At 45.6% G+C, this 21,479-nt stretch overlaps 1 protein-coding gene across 1 annotated transcript in view; it reads right to left on the bottom strand.

Moving 5' to 3' along the window:
* The window catches only part of MYO16 (myosin XVI), a 437,386-nt gene that overhangs the window by 15,121 nt on the left and 400,786 nt on the right, over nt 1-21,479 (bottom strand). Inside the window, exons 33-34 of the mRNA XM_074378522.1 lie at nt 17,194-17,352; nt 7,077-7,162 (exon numbers count right to left, since the gene is read on the bottom strand). Coding sequence (XP_074234623.1) covers nt 7,077-7,162; nt 17,194-17,352 — 245 coding nt within the window. The remainder of the gene's footprint in view (nt 1-7,076; nt 7,163-17,193; nt 17,353-21,479) is intronic.

Raw genomic sequence — 21,479 nt, 5'->3', positions numbered from 1 at the left:
CGAGGTCTACTGAGGTCATAAAATAAATTCCTTCACCAACGTTAGCTGGTTATGTTTCAACACAATGCAAACCTTTCTGTTCCTTTAACCTGGATCTTTCTTTCAAAGTCGTCAGGTCACAATAATGTACAGAGCAGTCAGGAAGCCCGGGGCCCAGGTTCCCAGGGGCCAGCCTTCCAACACTCTGTTATCTTGAGCAGGAATACAGCTATCTGTTTCCTATTTCCCACTTGCAGAAAAGGCAACTGTCTACCCTTTACTTGTCTTCTGAGCAGACCCAAGTTTCCAGACCTGGTCAGTGGTTTTGCTGAAAGACAATGCAATCCCGTCACAGTTGGTATTCTGCATCGCACCTCCCGCTGTGGTTTGTAAGTTCCTTATTTCTTGAATTAACACAAACTCATGGCAATTTCAGCTGCTCTGCATTTAGACGCCTAGTGACATGCAGTCACTCCTCTCCAGCCACCTGGCTGTTGAGATTCAAGCAAGCTCCTGCCCGTATACTTCCCCACCAGGGGTGCCCCCCCCGACCTCACACGCCTGACTCCTCAACTTTCTTACTCCATCTTTGCTCAGTGAGGCTTTAACTCCACCTGATTGGAAATTTCAACCCAACCCAACCTGCTTCCACACCCCTCTCGTCACTCCCAGTCCTGCTTATTCTGTTTGACTTTTTAAAAATGTTTTATTTCCTTTTACCATATTAAACATATTATCTAAACATTGTATATTGTTTGCTTTCCCATGCTAGAATTTAAGTTCCAAGAGGGCAAGGATGTTTGCTTTGTAGACCGAAGTTTCCCAGGTGCCCACACCTGTGGCTTGCACAAGCAGGTCCTCGAAAAATATTTGTTGAATGAATGAATGAATGCATGAAAATTCAAGCTCATGCAATCCACTTTCCCAGAATTCAAAATAATGTACACATATTATATGCTTTATGTTGTGCACGTTATGTATGAATACACACACCTAATTACACAGAGCTGAGCACACTAAAGCCACGCATGTTGTTCCTCATGGGTGACACCAGGGTCTTGCAGAGTCATGTTCATTGTGTGTGACTTTCACATCACATGCTGACTTTAGAACCGAATCTGTAAGATGGGAATTGACTTTAATATCCTCCAACCACCGGGATGCAACTGCTTATGACCCTATTTACCAAGTTTACTGGTACATTTTTAATATGAGACTGAATCAAAATATTTGATAAAGCTAGGAAATTTTCTATCTGTCTGTTTCTCAATTCTTCTGAGGCGTCTCCTGGTTGCCATGGAGATGGCAGTTTATTGAGTGCTCTGGGTTGGGATAAAAAAATGACTGAGATGTAGTCCATGTGTTCTCTACACCCTGCACAGCCCACCAGGGTCTACATCTACACACACACAAATATAACACAACAAAGCAAGTTGTGTGAAAGAGACCCATGTTGCAGAGTTACATAAACCGAATAACAGGGGCCACGACTGTGCTCGGGGGGCTGCTGGAGGAAGGCCATCAGGAAGAAAGTCACACCAAAGAAAGGTCTGCAAGGTCACAGGCAAAGGTGGAGAACAGCCCACTTCTGGCAACGCACCCAGAATTAGGAGCGAGGCAGGAGCAGAGCCCTGTGTTGTAAAAGGTGTGGGACAACCGTGACTGGGACAGAAAAATGCAGTTATGTTGCTAAGTCACACTGCAAAAATGTGGCACCAGCAAGAAGGGTAAAATGTTAGGGTTTACCGAAGTTGGGTGTTGCACTAGTCTCCATGCTTGCTTCCTAGGTTTATAATATTCTGTAACAAAATTATTTTCGAAAATCACAAAAATGACATATTTATCAAAATCCCAGATAAGAGTGGGGTCCTGCTCACTCAAGCTCATCTCCTGCATATTTTTGATAACACCTGCTGTGTTAGAATTGGTATTCAGAACACTGACCTTCGGGGAAACAAAAGGGAATACTAGGACAATAATGGCACGCATGTTTTGGAGCACTTACTATGTCGCAGAGAGCGTGCTAAACATGTGACATGTATTTCCTTCAGTCAACCTGAAATAAAATTACTACTTTCCATACCCACAAGTGACATAACAGATCTGGGATTCAAAGCTAGATCTTCTCTTTCTTCTTTAATTTCAAAAATTAAATTAAGTTAATACTGAGTTCTTCTGTGAACTAGACTCTGCACTTAACCACCCTGCCCAGCGGCACCGTCGCCGCCCCCCTCCGCGGTGGCGCCGGGCTCTCTGCGGCTTCCCCAGCTGGAAGGCGACGTGCAGATACATCATGAGAACTCTGTCCTCTTTAAAAACACAGTCACAATTCTGATTTCCTCCCTTCACTGTTTCTTACAACTGAACTTTCCTCATTGATCACAGTCAAGGTCTTCACTGGAAAAACGTTATGTATTTGAGTGCATTTAGGATACACATATGGAGCGATTTTACGAAGGGAAAAATACAAAATGTAGCATTTGTTTTGGTTATCTTCCAAGTTTCTATATATCTATACAGGGTATGCCCCTTCGCTGCTGAAAATGTTGCCATTTAAGTCACACCATCAAATTAATTTACTGCCCTGCTTTCTTGCACGTAATAAGGGAGTCACGAGGGGTGCATGCTGATTTCCAGAAACCTCAGCTGGGTGGAAGGGCTTTCTGCGCAAGATCTCCTTTTGTTTGCAGCTTCCAAGTGAAATACAGATCATGCCTTCTGACACGTTGCTTACTGTCCATCCCCTGTCCCGTGTTTAGAACGGCCCCTTCTCGATGAAGGTCTACATTTTGTTATTTTTCTCTAACACTGTTTCTCTTCTGCGCCACAATGTATTTCAAGCAGACCACGTGACAAATAAAACGCATACAGAAGGAAGGCACTGGGCTTGCTGAGTGCTCTGCAACTCTTCACTTCTTTCGTATGTGACAGTACAGAAAGGTTTCTTTGATGGTTCAGTCAAACAAACCGCACGGCAGTCTGTTTCTTCACGCGCATCAGTCGCACACTGGCCGCCTTGCGGCGTTCGGCGGCGGCCGCGTCGGGAGCGAGCCCTCCGGCGCCGGGTCGCCGCTCTTTCGTCAGAAACCATCCGTGATTCTTACAGTGAGTATGTGAATATGACAGATATTAGTAATAACTTCTTGCGCTTTTTAAAAAACAAAAGAATTTAAGAAAAGGTTGGCAAGAAATACGGTAAATGCCCACGATGAACGTCAGACCCTAAACCACACAGCACGGCGGCGCAGAGCAGCTGCCAGAAGGAAGGAGGCGGCAGAAAGCCAGTCGGTCAAGTTGGAACGCGGGTGTAAATACAGATAAACTCTGCTCAAACGAAAGCAATGATCTCATTTTTCAACGTCAAGTGCGGACCCCGGAACAGATGTGCAACTCGCAGTGTCCCGCCGAGGGCGGGCCCTAAGCGCTCTGCTTTCTCCGCCGCTCCGGCCGCCCCCCTGCCCTCGGCACCGCCCCCTTCTGCTCTATTCACAATCCGTGGGCCTCCTGGGGCTGGTGCCCGGGCCTCCGAGTCAGCCGAGGACGGCCGTCTCAGCAAAAACACCGAGAGTCACTCCAGGGCGGCAGCCGGGATGTCCTCAGGGCCCCCTCAGCGCTGGGCCTCTCACACAGACCCACTTCTGAGGGACTGCCTCATGCCAAGGGGCACAAACTTAGAAACACTTGTCTACCATGTCACCAAAGGCAAGTAGACAAATGGCATGGCATTTTTTATAAACGCTGGTTCCAGAACCAACCTGAAGTGGCTTCTTTCAATCTATGAATCTAGTTTTGAGGCTTGGGACGAGTCACAAAGCCCCGCTCCAGGACCAGGAAGTGGGATTCCGTGACGTTGCACCTTCACTGCGGGTGTCACTCGCGCCCAGCGCTGCAGAAGGTCATGAGTGTTTCACGGTCTGGACCTGCCTTCTCCACGAGGAGCACAAATGAATACAGCCATGCACGCGATGCGGCAAGGGGCTCGGCCTTCACTCGTGCCAACTATTTTAAGTAAAATTAATTTTTACTACCTTTCTGTTAAAGCTATTACATCTTGCAAAGTAATAGAAAAAATGATGGACTAGAACCTAAACTACATTTCCTGTATTCTGTACCTTGAGGAAAGAAACTGTCTATTGAAGTGCTACCCCTATTAGAAAATGTTTTACATTCATATTAAGAAGAAAGCATTTGCTAAGTACTATAAAATAGATGAACAACAAATCCCTTCAGTATAGGACAGGGAACTATATTCAATGTCTTCTAGTAGCCTTTAATGAAAACAAACATGAAAAGGAGTGTATGTACGCACATGTATGACTGAGACACGACGCTGCACACCAGAAATGGACACAGCACTGTAAACGGACTAGACTTCAATTTTAAAAAATGGGATTAGGCAGGTTAGCAAAATAAAAAAGTGAAAGTGAAAAAAAGTGCATGCTCTATGTGAAAAAAAAACCACACGTGTTTGGATAGAAGGTGAATTTTATGGATAATAGCAATAAAATCAAGTTGGTGTGTCAGTCAGAATTCTTATTTGCAAGCAAGAAACTAACTTGAGACTCTTCACAGGTGGAAGCTTTACTGGAAAGCAAAACAAGGAAGTGAGGTTAAGAAGGAAAGGTTTAGAATGTGGCCTGGACCCAAGGTGAATGCAGGGACCAGCGGTCTCAGACACAGGCTGGCTACCACCTGCGGCCACTGCACGGAGCCACCGTGGCTGGACGACACCCCTGCGGTGACACCGATTCTCACCCCTCCCACTGCGTGTCTCTCAGTCCATAACCCGTGGTTCGTCGACGCAGCTCACCTCACATACGCCCGCCTCGCTCTCAAAGGAAGGGAGGAGCGGGGAGTGTCCCCTTTATATTTTTACTGTGGTAGGTGAGAAACTGGCGTGGCCGGCAGCCAAAAGCACAAATCAAAAATATCCACTCCGGCCTCTTACGATTTCCATACTGACCAAAAGCTCTTTAAATTTTATGTAAACGTGGGATGGCGCCTCCATCGCTTTTAATGAGTTATGGCAAGTTCATTCTCGGAAACAGGGCCTGCAAACTTGACATCCATTCAAACCTCGGACTCTGTGTTTTCCCTGTGATCTTTGGCAAATGACTAAATCCATCTCTTGTTTTCCCTGTCTGCAATAATGCCCATACATTTTATCTTCCATAAAGGGACTTCATTAAAATCACTGATGCTGCTAATTAAAATCTGGACATCCTCAAAGAGGAATTCAACTTTTAGCCAACGTTTAATTCTACTGCTACATGAGCAATCAGCCCCGGACTGATTTTATAGAATTCCTGTTTAAGTGCATCACTAGGAAACCCAGAATGCAGTGTGCCTGTATGTGTCCGTATTTCCTCTATAAATGTCACACGAGAGGCATTTACGCTGAGAGACGTGTGGCTGGTCAACACCTAGTTTCACAGAACTCTTCCAGTTCCTCAATGCGGAGGCGTGTGTCCTGCCGTGAAACTGCCCACACTTTTGCATGGAAGAAAATGAGCCTGGTTTTCCACTTCCTCAAAAAAAAACAAAAAAACAAAAACAAAAACAAAAACAAAAACAAAAACAAAAACAAAAACACCACACCGTGAGGTAACTCGGGATTGTTTGCCTTTGAAAACTAGCCCTCACTGAAAGCTGAGAACGCGAAATTATTCCTGGTGACCTTCCCATCTCGCTCTGCTTTTTAGCTAAATCCATGAAAGATCAGAGGGAAAGTTCCAGAGATGCCTGTTCTTTGAATCTTTTTTCAAAATTAACCCTTTTCTCTATGAATCACAGAGGAGTGGGAGCCCTGGGAAGGACGTCGGAAGCCCCATCTTTCTTTCCAAGCAGGTCCCCCCGTGAATGACTGTGGATAAAGCATCCGTAATGCTTCCGAGGTAGAGTGAATGCATCTCTAAGGAACAGAGGGGAGACTAGGACAATCTCTTACCGCAAGCAATCAGCATTTTTTTTCCTGTTTCGATGCCTGTTTATCAGTGCAAGTGATTTCAGCAGATTGCCTACTGTAAGATTTATTTTTAAGATTAAAATTATTGATTTTCTCACTACCTCCTCAGTGTTATTTAGAAAAATCTCAGGGCTAACTGTGCCTACTTAGTGTCAAATATTCAGATGAAAGCAGACCCTTAGCTGTATAGTTGGTTTCATGGAAACATCAGGATACTTAACTGAGTTTTTAAATGATCCTAATGTAGATATTTGACATAACAAAAGTTGCCCTGTAACTTCATGCACAATAATCTTGTTGCTAAAGCAATACTCTTTGAACATACTGATGGTAAAGGCTTTGGTATTGTGTTGGTTGCGTTGTGCACCACCTTGAATGCACAGTCATATCTTTTTGAAGATAATTATTGAAAACAGTATTTTTTAATTCAACATAAAAAGAATACTAAATTATCGGATACAAACCATTTTTCTCTCTACTAACACTAGTTTGTTTTTTTTTTTTAATGATTATCTTCTTTATTTTGGCAAGCTTTTTGAAGCCAAACACATTAAGCATACAGGTAACAGCACTGAAACACATCAAAACACAGTTTTGTGAACTGTAATCTCAGTTTGATTTTGCAGTGTTCTGATCACATGATATTTTTAAAGTGAATTTGGATGACATGGAGTGGGGAGGTAGTAACTGAAACACAACGGCCTGCCAGAAAGCCCCGGTGCTTCAAGCATTTTATTTCCATGTTGCCGTCACTTAAAGTCTTCCTGTTCAAGCTGAGGTCAGCGCAGTAACACTAACACCACTCGGTGGCTGTAATCCCCCTTCGTCTGACAGTGCCTTTAAAATGCCCCAGCAAAGATCACATTTATCAACTTCACTTAAATCATTTATTAATTTTTGTTTAGTTTGGACCTTTTTCTAATTTTTTTTTTTTGAAACCAGCAGAAAATAGAGAGGTGTCAGCTGAGACAGAGGGAAAAAGGATGCAGAGTTGAAGAAACTCATGGCAGAGCTGAAAATACCTGTTCCCTACTCCGTGAAGAACAAACTCTCCGGGTCATGCCTTCGTGAATCTCTTCTTGTAATTTACCTTCAGTTATCACCACAAAGGGGAACACCAAGGGCTCATTACCTGAGTGGTGTGACTCTCTCTGTGTCTCTGGAAGGATGAGGTTCCACCCCCGGACAACCTGGACAATCCATCCTCTTCAGGTAAACCTGTTGAGGTCAACACAAAGCAGCAGTCAGACTGTGAGACCTTCCCCCAATACAGGTAGCTGGGCGCCTACTGAATGGACTAAAACTGCTACATTTCAATGTAAATGAAGGTCAGTGAACACTCACTGAAGGGTCCATTCCCCAGGCGGCTCAGGAACACCAAGAGCTGCCTGGTGTCACTCCACCTGAGAAAAGGGGGATTGCACTGGCAAAAGAAATGAAATGAGAGTGAAGAAATAGGTCATAACAGCACAAAAGGGAGCAAAGAGGTCATGGAAGGGAGAAGGGAAAGTCCTGTAGAGCCTGAGAACAGACTGAAGGAACCCCAACGTGGGAAGAGGAGCAGGTGGACACCAGGGGTAAACGGGCTCGGGGGATTGCAGCGTGTGTCTCATCTGAGGCAGAGAAGAACAGAAGTCAGGTAAGGCGTGATCCAGGCACGTGTCGGATGCACTCTACGGACTGCTGACTTCGTGTGCTCACCTCACACATGGAGGGAGGGAGGGAGGAGGCCGGGTAGAGACCTGTGAGGGAAACGTCAGGGTAGCTGCCCATTCACACGCATGCTATGATTTTGGTTTTTATTGGACAAATCCTCAGGGATATGCTAGCTCTGAAATATCTAAGCTCTCATGACGTCTGTGTATAGGTGGTGTTTACTGAGCACTGATCTGAGCTGGCATCGCCGTACTAGGTCCTCATCACAATCCCACGAGGCAGTTCCTTTGATTATCCCCATTTTTATGATGATAAAGTGAGCACTGGAGGGTTTAAGTCTTTCTCTCGGGGTCCTAGAGTTAGCAGTAAGCATCAACGCTTGGGTCTGAACCCAGGGAAACAGGAAGCAGCCAACATTGCCAGGAACTGGCCGAGCCAGCAATTCAGTCCAGCCATTTTCAACCCGACTTCTCAGCTACGGTGGAGGACATTTAATGAAATGAAGTCCAAACCAGAAACCATGTAATGTGACTTGGAAATATTTTTAACTCAAAGGAGGTGTGGGGCAGGGTTTTCTGAACGCCTGAGGAGTTGCTGCTTTCTTTACAAGTCTACCTTCTGCTGCTCAAAATAGATAATTGCACAATATCCCAGCTTGTCAAGTGAAGGCTTGCTTCCCCTGCTGGTTAGGCTTTGAATCAGACAGCAGTACCTGTTCCAAAGGATCTATACAATTCCCAGAAACAAAGTGATATTGTAAAACCCGCATCTGAATAGATTTCATGGACGCCAACCAAAGACTCCTTCGCTAGCGCTCTGGACCCATCAGGAGCTTGGCTGGAAAAAGCCATTCTCAGATGCTCTCAGAACCTGCATGGTTCAGTGCTGCTATGGCACCAGGTCCAGCACGGCCCGGAGTCTGGCGTCTGTGCAAAGAATTCAGAGCTGCTGGGCCTGCAGACAGGCTCACCCAGTCCCTCCCGGTGGAGAGCCCTTCAGCATCACAGATTCCCTTACAAGACCTCGAGGATAAATACAGCGCACATAAAAAGAGCTGGTCTTCCCAGAGCGGTAAATGTAAAACCAAACGTGATGACTGCATTCTTTAATTGCCATTTTTCCTGATGCCCAGCAATAAAATGTATAGCCATCGAGCCGCAAGAAAGAAAATCACACTGAACATAAAATGGCTTAGATGGAATTTGTTATATCTTTATTTCCCCACAAAATAAACATCTTTATATTCACAATATTTTGTTTGATAGAACTACAACGTTCCAGCACTAAAAACTGTTCTCTAATCTAATGATAAATAACCACAAGTCCAGGGAATAATTAAGTATACAAAAAAAGATCCAAGTCTGTGTTCACATCAGTAAAAGGATGGCAATTAAAGTAAGTGATAGCTATAATTACCCAGACATAACTATATTTCAGCAAATGAACAAACAGATAATTATTTCTGGGAACAGAGGTAGCATGCAGATACTGGAATTCAAAGGAAATCATTTCCTTGCAAATACCACTACTTCTGATTCAATTAAAACTTCAAGTTATTTTAAACCTTTATTTCCATCTTGTGCCTTTATTTGGAATGCACGTTGACTATATACTGTGAATTATGAATCAGCACTGCCAACTGATTTGAATTATAATGCTCTTGTATATATCATGAGCTCTACGTGTATAATATTTGCTCAATTTTTATCGTGCGAAGGAGGAGAAATTTTCTGACTCTGCCCCTGCATAGGACTTAGCGGTTCCTATGAAATATGTAACTTTGTTGCAATCAGTAAATGTCTGCCTCAGTATCCCAGCATCCTGCCGGATATTTTAATACTCATGGGAGTCTTCAGGAACCCAGGAATTCATGGTTGTCACATGGAGATCAACAGAAACACGCCAAGCTCCTTTGAAAGACTGAAATCCCAAATGAAATAATTTTCCTCTTGTGTGTATAATTCTTGAGATTTTCAAGTGGTCTTCAATGAACAATGACACAGAGCTAGCTTTATTTTAAAATCTGGTCTCTATAAGCATTTCTGGGATAACCTATAACCCTCTGTTCTAGGGTTTGAATGTACACTATCTGTTACATACTGAAATTTAGAAGCCTGGTATTCCTAAATATGCAATTTTAAACAGTGAATTTCAGGCAACATATTCTATAAAAATTTCCATTTGGTCTAGAGAGATTTTTGTTTGTTTGTTCCACAGGTTTGGGGGGCTTTATTTTGATTTTTAGAGTAAGACTAGGAATTTTCTGTATTAAGTTTTCTAGGATATTTCCCAAGTCATAGCTTTTGGCTTTGACTGAAAACTCAAACTAAATATTTTGGTGAAGGACGTTTCTATTTTTTCCTCTCCTTATGGTAGGAAAAGTATCACTCAAGGTGAGCTGGAGACAATGTAGCAGAAGGGAATGTGCATATGGTCATCTTTCTTAAATATGTGTATTCAGTTTTGATCATCCAATATATTCTAAATTCCCTCTTTGTTCAGTGGCTAGCCTTAAAAACTCCAAAATTGAAATCTTCTTACTAGATATACACAACCTCTGTGAAATGCCCTTCCATCATACTCTCATTGACTATTGCTACCACTCAAATTCCATTTTTGTTATTTTAGGAATTTTTAATTTCAATATACAGGTATCCAATGTTTTTGTTATCCTTACCTTTTTTTTTTTTTTTGCAAAAGGTTATTATCAGAGATTTCAGAAAACAATGGTGTTAAAAGAAAGATTTTTATCTCTATATTTCCATCTAAACACACACCCGTAAATCTGAACATCACACATTAACATGGAAAGTTTTACAAGATGCCTATTTGAATCAAGTTGGAGTAATCCATCATGAACACTCAGTGTGATTTTAAGGGTGGAAAGTTGGGAGATAATTCTAATATGCCACAGACAGGGCTTGGTTACTTTAAACCTTGGTAGTCCTGTCTGATGAGATGCAAGGAATTGCATACAACTCATGGCTAGTGGTAGACAAAGCAATCTGAATTTGTTGACATAGATATACACTACATGAGATTCCTAAGGGGGGAAACCAGACGGTTAAAACCACATGTATAGTATAACTCAAACCTTGTAAAAACAAAACCAGATATATTACATAAATGCACACATATATTTGTATTAAAAAACAGAATTTTTCACATGGCAGAGTATCAGACATGTTTAGAGTATTTCTAGCTAATAGAATGAATGGTAGTTTTTACTCATTCTTTATTCTTCCCTGTATTTTCCAAATTGTCACATAAAACATATATAGCTTTTATAACCTGCACAGAATTAAAGCAGCCAATGAATAATTATTTATTATTTAAGAGGCCACTCAAGTCAGAGAGGAGGGAACTCAGGGAAGGCGGACACTGCAGGACCCGGGCGCCCGCACAGGCTTGTCTGTTTTCGGTGGTAATAAATTCTTGGTAACTGCAGTTCCTTTGTCTAGAAATCTTTATTGCTGGTATAAAAATGCTCTGTCTTCCCAGTGTCATTTCCTTCCATTGCACCAAAAAGCCTCTGTCTTATGAGCCAAATGCTTCTAATCATTATATGCAACCCCTGCTTAATATGATGGGGCAGCATTCGTAAACACATTCGGATTTTTTTCTGTGTGTGTGATTAAAATAATCTTTTTTTTTTTTTTTTCTGGTGCCACCAGAACATTCCCACATCACCCTGAGGACCTGAATGCTGAGCTTGAACAAACCCTGATCTAATCTGCTATCCACCTCCAGACCCCTCCCGAGTACAGCCAGCCTTGTGATGAACGTTGCCTGGCTAGTTCTCATCCTGGATCCATTTGCCCCCTCCTGCTGCGTAAGTCAGCAATGAACGTCTTTGGGTGAGCATGTGTTCAGATGAAAAACTACCTCCCCATTCTTCCTTGGACCTGGAGGGAAGCCAGAGACGGGATGATGAAGCCGGAATCTCTGACGCTCACGGAGGTCCAGGGCCCTGGACCTCTGACATCCATTCGGAAATCTGCCTCCCTCTTTCTCTCCCATTCTTTTCTTTACTTGAGGAATTGTAATGACCCCTCAAGCCAAGAGATGGAACGCTGTCAGCCACCCGGGGGCTCCCAACACCCTTTCTCCGAATCTCTGTGGCTCTTTTTCCTCTGGGTAAAACCACTGCCCTAAGTGAGGTGGAAGCCCCGCCACAGACACCCCACCCTGGCCAGGCCTGTCATGTCGTACAGTGTGTCACAGGGTCACGTGGCAGCTCTAATTTGCATCTAATTACCAATGACTTTGGACTTTATTAAAAATATTTTGTGTGTGTATTCACTTCTCCTTTCTATTTCTCTATCCAGTGGTTTTTGTCTGTTTTTATTTTAAGTAAACCCTGAATATGACCCTTTATCGGTTAAATGCGTTAAAAACGAGTTCTCCTGCTACGTACACATTTTCCCCTTGTGGTTGGCACCCTTGTGTCCTGTTAACTTGTCTAAGAAGTCCTTTATTCTCCCGTCGCTGAGGTTAAAAAATTATTATTCTGTATTTTCTTCTACACATTTTATTTTACATTGGACATTTAGACCTACAACCTGTGAGGAACGTTTTGTGTGTGGCCCAAGGTAGGGGTCAGGATGCATTTCTGTTCCTCACGTGGACAGCAGTTGATCATCCCTTCCCCAGCATCCCACGGTGCCGGTCCTGCCGTCACTAAGTGGCTGTTGATGGCAGCTGGGAGAGTGCTCTGTTTATTTATTTATTTTCCCCTTCCTCTTCATTTCTTTTCTCCACAAGAGTTTGTGTAACAGCGGAATTATTTCTTCCTTAGAATTTTGACAGAACTTACCAGAAAAGTCATTTGGGCCTCGAGCTTTCCTTGTAGGAAAGGTTCCATGTACAAATTCAACAACTGAACATTTACACTACCGGCTAGACTTACTCCGGCTTTTCTCCATTTTGGTAACTTGTCAATTTTTGTTTTTTGAGAAACGTCTTCATCTAAATTAACAAATTTATTCTGGCATAAAACTGTTCAAAATATAATGAATGGTCATTTTTAATTTCTACCTGATTTCTGGCCGGTCTCCCTTGTCACTCAGAGTTGGCTCTTTGTGTCCACTTCATTTCTCTGTCACCTTTGAAAGAGAATTCTCAATTTTGTTAATGTTTCAAAGATTGTTTAAAGGTTTACCCTTCGGCTGTGTTGCTTGTTTTATGTCTCAGTAACTTAGGTTCTTCCCTTTTCTCAATCTATCCATTTCTTATAGACGCAATTTATAACCTCCCCACAGACGAGAACTGTTGTTTTTAATATTTGTGTTTTTAATATCTTTCCCTTTTCTACCGATTCGCTTTTAAACTTTCAGCGTCCTCATGTTTTGCAGAAGTTTCAGACTTTAAAATACTGTATTAATCAGTTAATCGTTCATGTGAACTTACACTAAGAAGCTTTTAAACTTAACGGAATTCAATTTAATTATTTTCAAATGTGCTTTTAGGCCTGCCATCTGAGAGCTTTCTATTTGTCTTACTTCCAGATACTCCCAGTTTACCCCTTTTGCTCTCTTCTGCGTTGATTGACTTCTTATGATTCTATTTCACTCTGCTAATTTGGAAATTATATACCCCATTACCATTCTTTCAGTGGTTGCCTTTGAAATTATAACCTGCTAACTTGATTTATCAGTGTATAATATTAAATATTATTTTGACCCCCTCCTGCCTTCACTTACAGTTTTATTGTTGATTTTTCCTTCTTTTATCTCTGAGCATTCGGGGTCTGCCCATGTTTAATTCTTTCAGGGTTTTTTGCCCCTAAAAATATCCTTAACTCCTATTCATTCCTTCAAAAGGTTTTTATTGTCTATACAATTCTAGGTTGGTAGTTCTCATCTGAGCATGCTAAATGTGTGATTCCATTGTCTTTAGACTTCAACTGCTTCCTTAAAGGTAATTTGTCTTTTTTTTTTTTAAACTCTGGTTGCGTTTAAGATTCACGCTTAGTTACCCAGTGCTTCAGTGCAATGTGCCTAGTTTTCTCTTTATTTATTCTGCTCAGGCTTTTTTTCTTTTTTAAACAAAAGTCACATTTACAGACAGAAAGACGCACCTTTATGATGTGTACCTGTCTATAAATTCATAGGAACACATGCACCCCTGTTTGCCGACAGCGCCACACGCCCCTCTGCAGCAGTCTGTGTCCCCTCACATTCATGTGCTGATGCCCTGACCCTCAGGGTGACGGTTTCAGGAAGGGGGACCTTTGGGAGGGGGTTCTGTCATGTGGGCAGAGCACCTACAAATGAGATTAGTGCCCTTATAAAAGGGACCCCAGAGAGCTAGCTGGCTCCTTCCCCACATGAGGACAAGCAGGAAGCTGGCGACCTGCGGCCTGGAAGAGCGCTTCCCTCCAGGCCGGCACCTGACCTTGGACCCCAGCCTCCAGAACTGTGACTCGTAAATCACTGCCCTTTATCAGCCGCCCAGCCTGCGATGTCCGTCACCGGGCCCAGCCCCTGCCACTACACACAGCCTCTGGCCGCCACTCGGCTGTCGCTGTCCCTCGGTCTTGCCTTTTCCGAAATGGCATCTACACAGAATCGCACTTGCAGTCTTTGGATTCTAGCTTTTTTACACTTGGTGCACTGCGTTTGCGGGTCGCCTGTTTTGTCCTGTGTAATAGCGGTTCATCCTTTTTTCTTGCAAAGTTGAACCCTGCACTGGTCGGCCTGTGAACTGGCCCCCGATGGGCCCTCCTGGAGGCACTCACATCTCATGTCACCCCCTCCCATGAGACAATGGGACGCGGGATCCGAATCTGACAAGCAGGATGTGGCAGGAGTGCTGGTGTCCCCGTGTCCCCCGAAAGCAGGCTGTGTGGGAGTGTGGCTTCGTCTCAGGCGCCGTCCATGGACTCCTCGCTCCGGGGGAAGCCAGCTGCCCTGCTGTGAGGCCCCCGGTGTGCAGAAGCCCATGTGAGTGATCTTGAAACTGGGCCAGCTCTCCAACCAGCCTCAAGATGACATCATTTTGGCTGACGGCTGACTGCTTCCTCACCAGGGAACCAAAAGTCACTCATTCAGCCGCACCCACCTAGACTCTCCTTGACCCACAGAAACCACAAGACAGCAGCCTCTGAGTTCGGGGCAGGGGGCAGTTCCTACAGAGCAATAGGGTGCAGCCACCAGCTGGAGGGGCTTCGTTTGTTTCCAGTTCTAAGTGATGGCAGCAAAGGCGGGAGACACACTTGCGCGCAGGTGCCTGTGGCATCGCTTTCATTTCTCTTCGGTAAATACCCGGAAGCGGCTGCTGGGTCGTCTGGAAAGTGCAGGTCGAGCTTTGCAGGAAAACCGCCAACTCAGACCTGCTTCTCCGTGCTCTCATCCAGGCTGGAAAATTCTCTCATGTTCCTCAGCAGGTCCCGTCTCTCGTCGCCGGGTCCTCCCTTCTCTCCCCGGATCCCCAGGAGCCTCCTCACCACGCCCGTCAGGCCTCCAAGCCATTTTCTGGCATTTCCATTCCTCTCTTTTGCTTCTTTGTGTTTCATTCGGGATACTTTCTGATTTATCTCCCACTTCCCTGGGATTTTTTTTAATAGCTGTGTCTAATTAACTTTAGACTCATCTCCTATTATCCTTAACTTTACGACTGTATTTTTCAATTTCAGAATTTCCATTTGACACGTTTTATGGGTTCCCATTTCTGCTGAGAGTCTCACTCTTTCATCTCCCTGGGCGTAGTAAACAGACTTGTTTTAAAGCACGTGCTTTTGAACGCCAATCCTTTGAGCCCCCTCGGATCCTCTGCCATGGACCGGTATTTCTGCTCGTCGTTTTTCATCTTATCTGGTGTCCTCATGCGCCTGGTTCTTTTTGATTATGGGTTGAACTCTGTATTTGAAGAGCGGTTTGCAAGAACATTCTGAAGCCTGGGATGCTGTTTCTGCCCTTTGGGATGGATGTATGCGCTCTCCTCCCCGGTGCCTGTGGATTCCGTCAGTCCGGGGCACCCTCAGCCCGGCCCCAGAGAATGAGGTGGTTCCCAGCTGAGCTGTGGTTCCTGGTTGGTCTTCTGGCCTCACCCTCTGACTCTGGCAGGTGCTAGACTCAGCCTGTCCCACAATCCTAGGAGGCACAGCCCAGCTTCTCAGCTGCCTCCTGTGGAATGAGGGAGATCCCCAGTGCCTTCGGAGAAAAGCTAGAACATAGGCCTTTTGGCTTGGCCTTCACTGCCCTCCACACCCACCCCCAGTCCCTTCAAGAACAGACTGTCTGATAGAGAACAAACCTATGGTTACTGGGGGAAAGGGGAGGGTGGAGGGAGAAACTGGGAGTTCAGGGTTAGCAGATACAAACTACTGTACATAAAATAGGTAAACAACAAGGACCTACTGTACAGGAAAGGGAACTATATTCAATACCTTCTAATAACCTATCATGGAAAGGAATGTGTATAACTGAGTCACTGTGCTGTACACCCGAAACTAACACACTTGTAAATCAACTGTACTTCAATTAAAACAAGATTTGATGGTAAAGTTAAATATGTGTGACAAAATATTAAGAGACAAAATATTATGACATCATATAAGACATCAAATATTCTATATAGAAACAGAAACATGCACGTGGAATAGAGAGAAAGCACACAATGAAGTTGCTGCTGTAACAGCTCTTAGCTCTGGGTGGTGGGATGTGAGGTCTGACAACTTTTAAGATGTGCTAAATGTTCTCCGATAAGTATGTGTCATTTTTAAAATCACAAAAATAACACTGAAAAACAAAATCTCTTGGCATGCCAGAAAAAAAAATGAACACCATATTGTATACTTGGAAGGGGCTGAGAGAGTAGAACTTAAATGTCCTCACCACACACACACACACACACATACACACACACACGGTAGCTATGTGAGATGACGGATGTGTTAACTAACCTTATCTTGGTGATCGTTTGCCAAATACACATGTATCAAATCATCATGTTGTAGCCCTTACACCACCCAATGTTATATGTCAATTATATTTCAATAAAACAGGGGAAAATTTTTTTAAATGAAATAAAATAAAAGATAAGGTTGGTCTGAATTTTGCATTCAGACAATACTAGAAGCCCTGGGTTTCTTCAGTGTGGGAGAAATAGCTTTTTATTTAAGCCACTACTGACAGGTTTTGGACACACGTGGTCAAACGAATTTCTACACAAGTTCACTGGTGCACTCACATTAAATACTTAAAGCCAGTCTGACATTTACCATTCCTTCAATATTACTTTTCTTCACACATTTTAGGTAGGAAAAGAAAAAGATAATTTTTCCTTAAAAATACCGTTAGAGCATCCATTTCCTCCTTCTGCTCAGTACAAGTCTCATTCTCTACTGGTTTCCACAGGCCAAATACTCCAGAAAAATCTCCAAAAAGTCAGCTAGTGACGAACGCAATTTTAATTCTTTAAGTTAAAAATAAGACGTTGACAATATACCTCATGGCGATATTTCATGTTCTAAACCAATCCCCAGTGTTTAAGGCTGCTTCATTCTTACGTCAAAAAGTTCAGTCTTCCTAGGCAGTTGGCACAGCTCAACGCTTGTACCTACTCACTTCTGAGTTTGAAGGCGCGCTTACCATTTGAGACAGGATTCCCATTTTCAGCGGTGTCGGCACTGGAGAGTGAATTAGATAACTGGATTCCGTGGTTATTCGCGTTTCCATCTTGGGTCTCTGATGCCACGTCTGGTGCACCAAGATCATCTCGGCTCGTAAGGTTCATGTTGGTTTCAAAACCTGAAATACAGGGCAGAAAAAAACATTATTCTTCTTTGATAACATGTACTGAATAAGTTAATTCAAAGAGTAGAAGGAAGTCATACAACATTAGTTGCATTTGAAACAGTAAATAAATAATCATCCTTAATCAAGTGTATGGCCTACAGAACATTCACCAAATTTTGCCACAACGCTGTTAAACGTAATGGGATACGTGAGACGATGATGATGAAATTTCCTGATCTGTTATTTTCAAGCTTATCTATACAGAATTTTTGATGTCCTCGGTCTAAGAACGGGTCATTAGAGAACTGTCTACCTTGAGAAGGCTATTTCCTCCAAGAAGCATGGCGCTATATCCATGTTTCAGAAGCTTTCTGAGTGTTTAAATGAAGTCGAGCTGAAGCCACCTTATGGTTTTGAAAAGATAAATGTATTTTCAACATTATTATAAAATTTGTTACTGTCTGCTCAGGAGCACTAAACTTCAAAGCCCCACTTCTGGCTGCTGCGCAGTGACAGAACTCGCTGAGCGTCTGGTGCACATCCCACATTGAGTTCTCCGAGGCACAGGGACACAGAAGCCGCTGTCAAACTAGGCTGAAGAGCCAAAAAAAGGAGGTCCCCCCGACTGGGGGATTTTTGTTCAACGCCAGGGACACGGTGCAGCTCCTGCCCCTGGTGGCGGGGGCACAGTAGATCTGCCCGGCTCTGAGTTAGGTTTTCTCAAGTTTTAGGCTAACGTATTATTCAAAAGGGATAATAAGCAGAATATTCTGGATTCTACTTTCACGGGGCAGAACGGTTTCTCTCCCGTGGTCCCGAGGACGGGAAGCAGGGGGGAAGGGGCGGCCGGCCCGCCCTTCAGAGCCGGACTCCCGGGTGGACCCTCCTCTCCCTCCTGGATGCCGCCCACCCCGGCCCTTGAGACCTGCGCCCGCACAGCACTCAGGCTGCGAGCCTGTCCCTAGGTGCTCCACGGGGACTCAGGTCTCGGGGCTGGGGACCAGCCCTCGCTCCGCCCAGGGGACCCGGCCAGCGCAGCCCCCCGCGGGGCGGCGACGGCGTTAGACGGGAGCGCGGGGCGCCCAGACCTGCAGGGGGGCTGGGGTGGGGGGGCTGGGGATGGGGGGGCTGGGGAGGGGGAGGGGGGCTGAGGCAACGCCAGCAGGGCGCTGACGCCCGGCAGAAGGGTTCCCCCGTGCACCAGCCGGGAGACGCCGGAGCTCCTGACGCCTCGCACTTAAAACCCGGTGAAAAAGCCACGGCCCCGCCCGCGGCGAACAGGGGCCCTCGCGAGGCGCCCGCGGGGACCCGCCGGCCGGGGCTGAAACAGCACCTGCTCAGCCGGGCCAGCTCTGCTCAGCCTCCCTTCTTCTGACCGTCTGAAAATGAGGGACGCAGCTTTGGCTTTAAAGCTGTCTCGAGACCCAGACGTTCACCTGCTTTTACTTCTCTTTGAACTATTTTTTTCACTCTTCAATTCAGCTGTTCACCGCGTGCTCGCTCTGCGCCAGGCACCCTCGGGGGGCTGCAGGGACAGCAAGGAGCACGGCAGGGAGCTTGGGACGCCCCTCCCAGGACGTGACAAGCGGACAAGGGAACTAAGGAGCGGGCGGTGGGCAGTGGTGGTCTCCCGGCGCGGGAGGGGGGGGGGGCTACCGAGGCGGCCCAGGGAAACCTCCCTGGGGTCTTGTCTAGGCTCAGAGGAGGCAGCGGAAGCAGCAGCTGTGTGGACGGACAGCCTCCCCACCCCTAGAGCAGGGAGGAGCTCCCCTTTCCCAGGGAACCGGGCAGAAGCACGCTTTCGAGAGGCGCGGGGCGCAGGGGCGGGCGAGAAGGCGGCACGCGGATCCCCGGAGGCCCCCGCAGGCAGGAGCTGAGGTTTCCTTCCAGCGCGATGGTCGGTTCTGGAGGGAGGGAAGCAGGGAGCAGCGCCTGGGGAACAGGGACGCCCTCTTACACCTGTCAGCACAGGACTCAGAACTCAGAGGCGCTCTGGGGGCTCCTGGTACGAATACATGACGCAAGCTTCCTTCATAACTGACTTCTACCTCATGAACAATGGGTGTATTTAAATTACAGTCAAGGAGGAAGGAACAGCTCAAGTGGCAGAGCGCAGGCTTAGCACGCATTCGGTCCTGGGTTTAATCCCCACTGCTGCCTCCAAAAACAAACGAATAAATAAACCTAGTTACTTCCTCCAAAAAGGTAAAAATTAAATCATACGCAAAACCTCCATTTTTACTCTTAAAGTTTAATTTTTTTCATATTTCCTATCAGCAGGTTAAATTGTAGCCAAGAAATGTTTTAAAAATTGGTCACGGGTTAGGCTGTGATGCTTCTGTGATCCACTAAAATTTTCCTTACGTTTTTATCTTAAAAGCACACGTCTGTCCATCCAAGGAATGCTCTGGTGGGAATTAGGCAGTGAGCCCTTCCGAACCTAAGATGTGAGAATGAACGGTCAACCTGATGAGGCTCCTCCCCGTTGTTCTCACAGCAGTGACCGGTTCCCTGCCAGTCCTGGGGCTTGACGCTCACCTTCAGTACAGTTCTGAGCAGCTGCCATTCTCTGGCCTATTTTTGAGATGAGGTCACTGAGGCCTGGGATGGTAAACCTACCTGCAGACATTTCACAATCAGTCGGAGATGCAGCCAGGCTTAGACCTAGGCCTGCAGGGCTCCGCCCACACTCCCGCCTCAGCACGGCCCCTCCTCAAAAGCCGTCCCTCCTTCTTCCACCTGCTGACTCCAGGAATCGGCAGCTTCTTTTCTGCTCCTTTCATTCATCACCGGTGCCCCGGTGGTAATGAACTCGGAGCCCCAGGTTGAAAATGGTACTCTAGCCACTGAACCAGAGCGGGACATCGACCTCTCCACTTTGGGGTTATCCTTGTCCATGAATATTACCCGAGGGTTCTTGATTACTTCATTCTGCGTCAGGCTCGGCTCGTAGGCACCCTTTTACTCCAGGCCGAATCCACGTGCAAGACGGTGTGCGCCCCAACTTGTTAATTTCTCAATTCAGCCACAATGAGGGTCAAAGGCGGAAACTCTCAACTGCCTTGATTTTGCTGCAGTGTCGGCTGAGTGCAGGAACGGTTCCTCTCCTTAAGGGTACACCCGCTCCTCTGCTTAAGCACAGGAGGAGACACACCAGGAACAAACCGAGAGGACTCTGGCATTCAGTCCGAAGAGGTCTCAGCCACAGCAGCGCAGGTGCGAGACGGATACTTCACGGGAAATTAAGAACCGGGTAACACAGAGCAAATGAAGCCATCATAGTTGTTCACGTTTCCAGGCAGGGGTCAGCAGGGTTTGAGGGTGAAGAAAAGGCACACCTAAAGAACATACTTGAGATTCTCAATGAATCTAAGCAAACAAGTGGGGGAGTGAGTGCTGGAAAACCCCTCATAGTGAGCCTTTTTGCATCTCTGCATCTTGTGCAATCAGCGGTTTGTGTAATCCCGAGGCAGCCCTCCCGTCGGGCACATCGTGACACGAGCTGACTGCAGTAGCTGCGGTATTTTCTTTCAGCCTGTGAACCGGGGTTCCCGGGGACCCGTCTGGGGCTGTTCTCACAGGTATGGGAAAGATGAGTCACTCAGGGATCTGGCTCAAAGATGAAGTCTTGGCCTTCACGTTAGGATGTGATTACTGAGCACAAGCAGGTAAGCAAGGCACATTTAAGTCGAGTATTAATCGAGTGAGAGAATTCTAGCAAATCTCTACATATGAATACAGGAAAAAAAAAAAAGAAGAAAAATTCAATGGTCCAGGGCTGGCTTCCGGATAACTAAAGTGTCACACGGGGTAGTTAGATCTTTTGAAAACTGTGGTCTTCAATAGGAAATGCTACTGCCCCCCCAACCCCCTGGGGATACTGGACAATGTCTGGCGACATTTTTGGTTGTCACCCTGGGGGAGGTGGGTGCTACCAGCATCCAGTGGGTAGAGGTCAGGGATTCTGCAAACCCCCTACAATGCACAGGACGGGCCCCCACGAGGACTCGTCCCACCTGGGGTGTCCATGGGGCCAAGGTTGGCAAACCCTGTTTTAAGCTAAGTCAGATCATGCCATTTGCCACTCATGTCTCTGCACTAGTTTCTTATTTTGTTCAGGTCCAGATGCAAAAGCTTCC

This window comes from Camelus bactrianus, chromosome 14 (genome assembly GCF_048773025.1).
Source record: "Camelus bactrianus isolate YW-2024 breed Bactrian camel chromosome 14, ASM4877302v1, whole genome shotgun sequence".
NCBI lineage: Eukaryota > Metazoa > Chordata > Mammalia > Artiodactyla > Camelidae > Camelus > Camelus bactrianus.
Note: the sequence above shows the minus strand (reverse complement) of the source record. Positions and strands in the feature narration are given on the sequence as shown.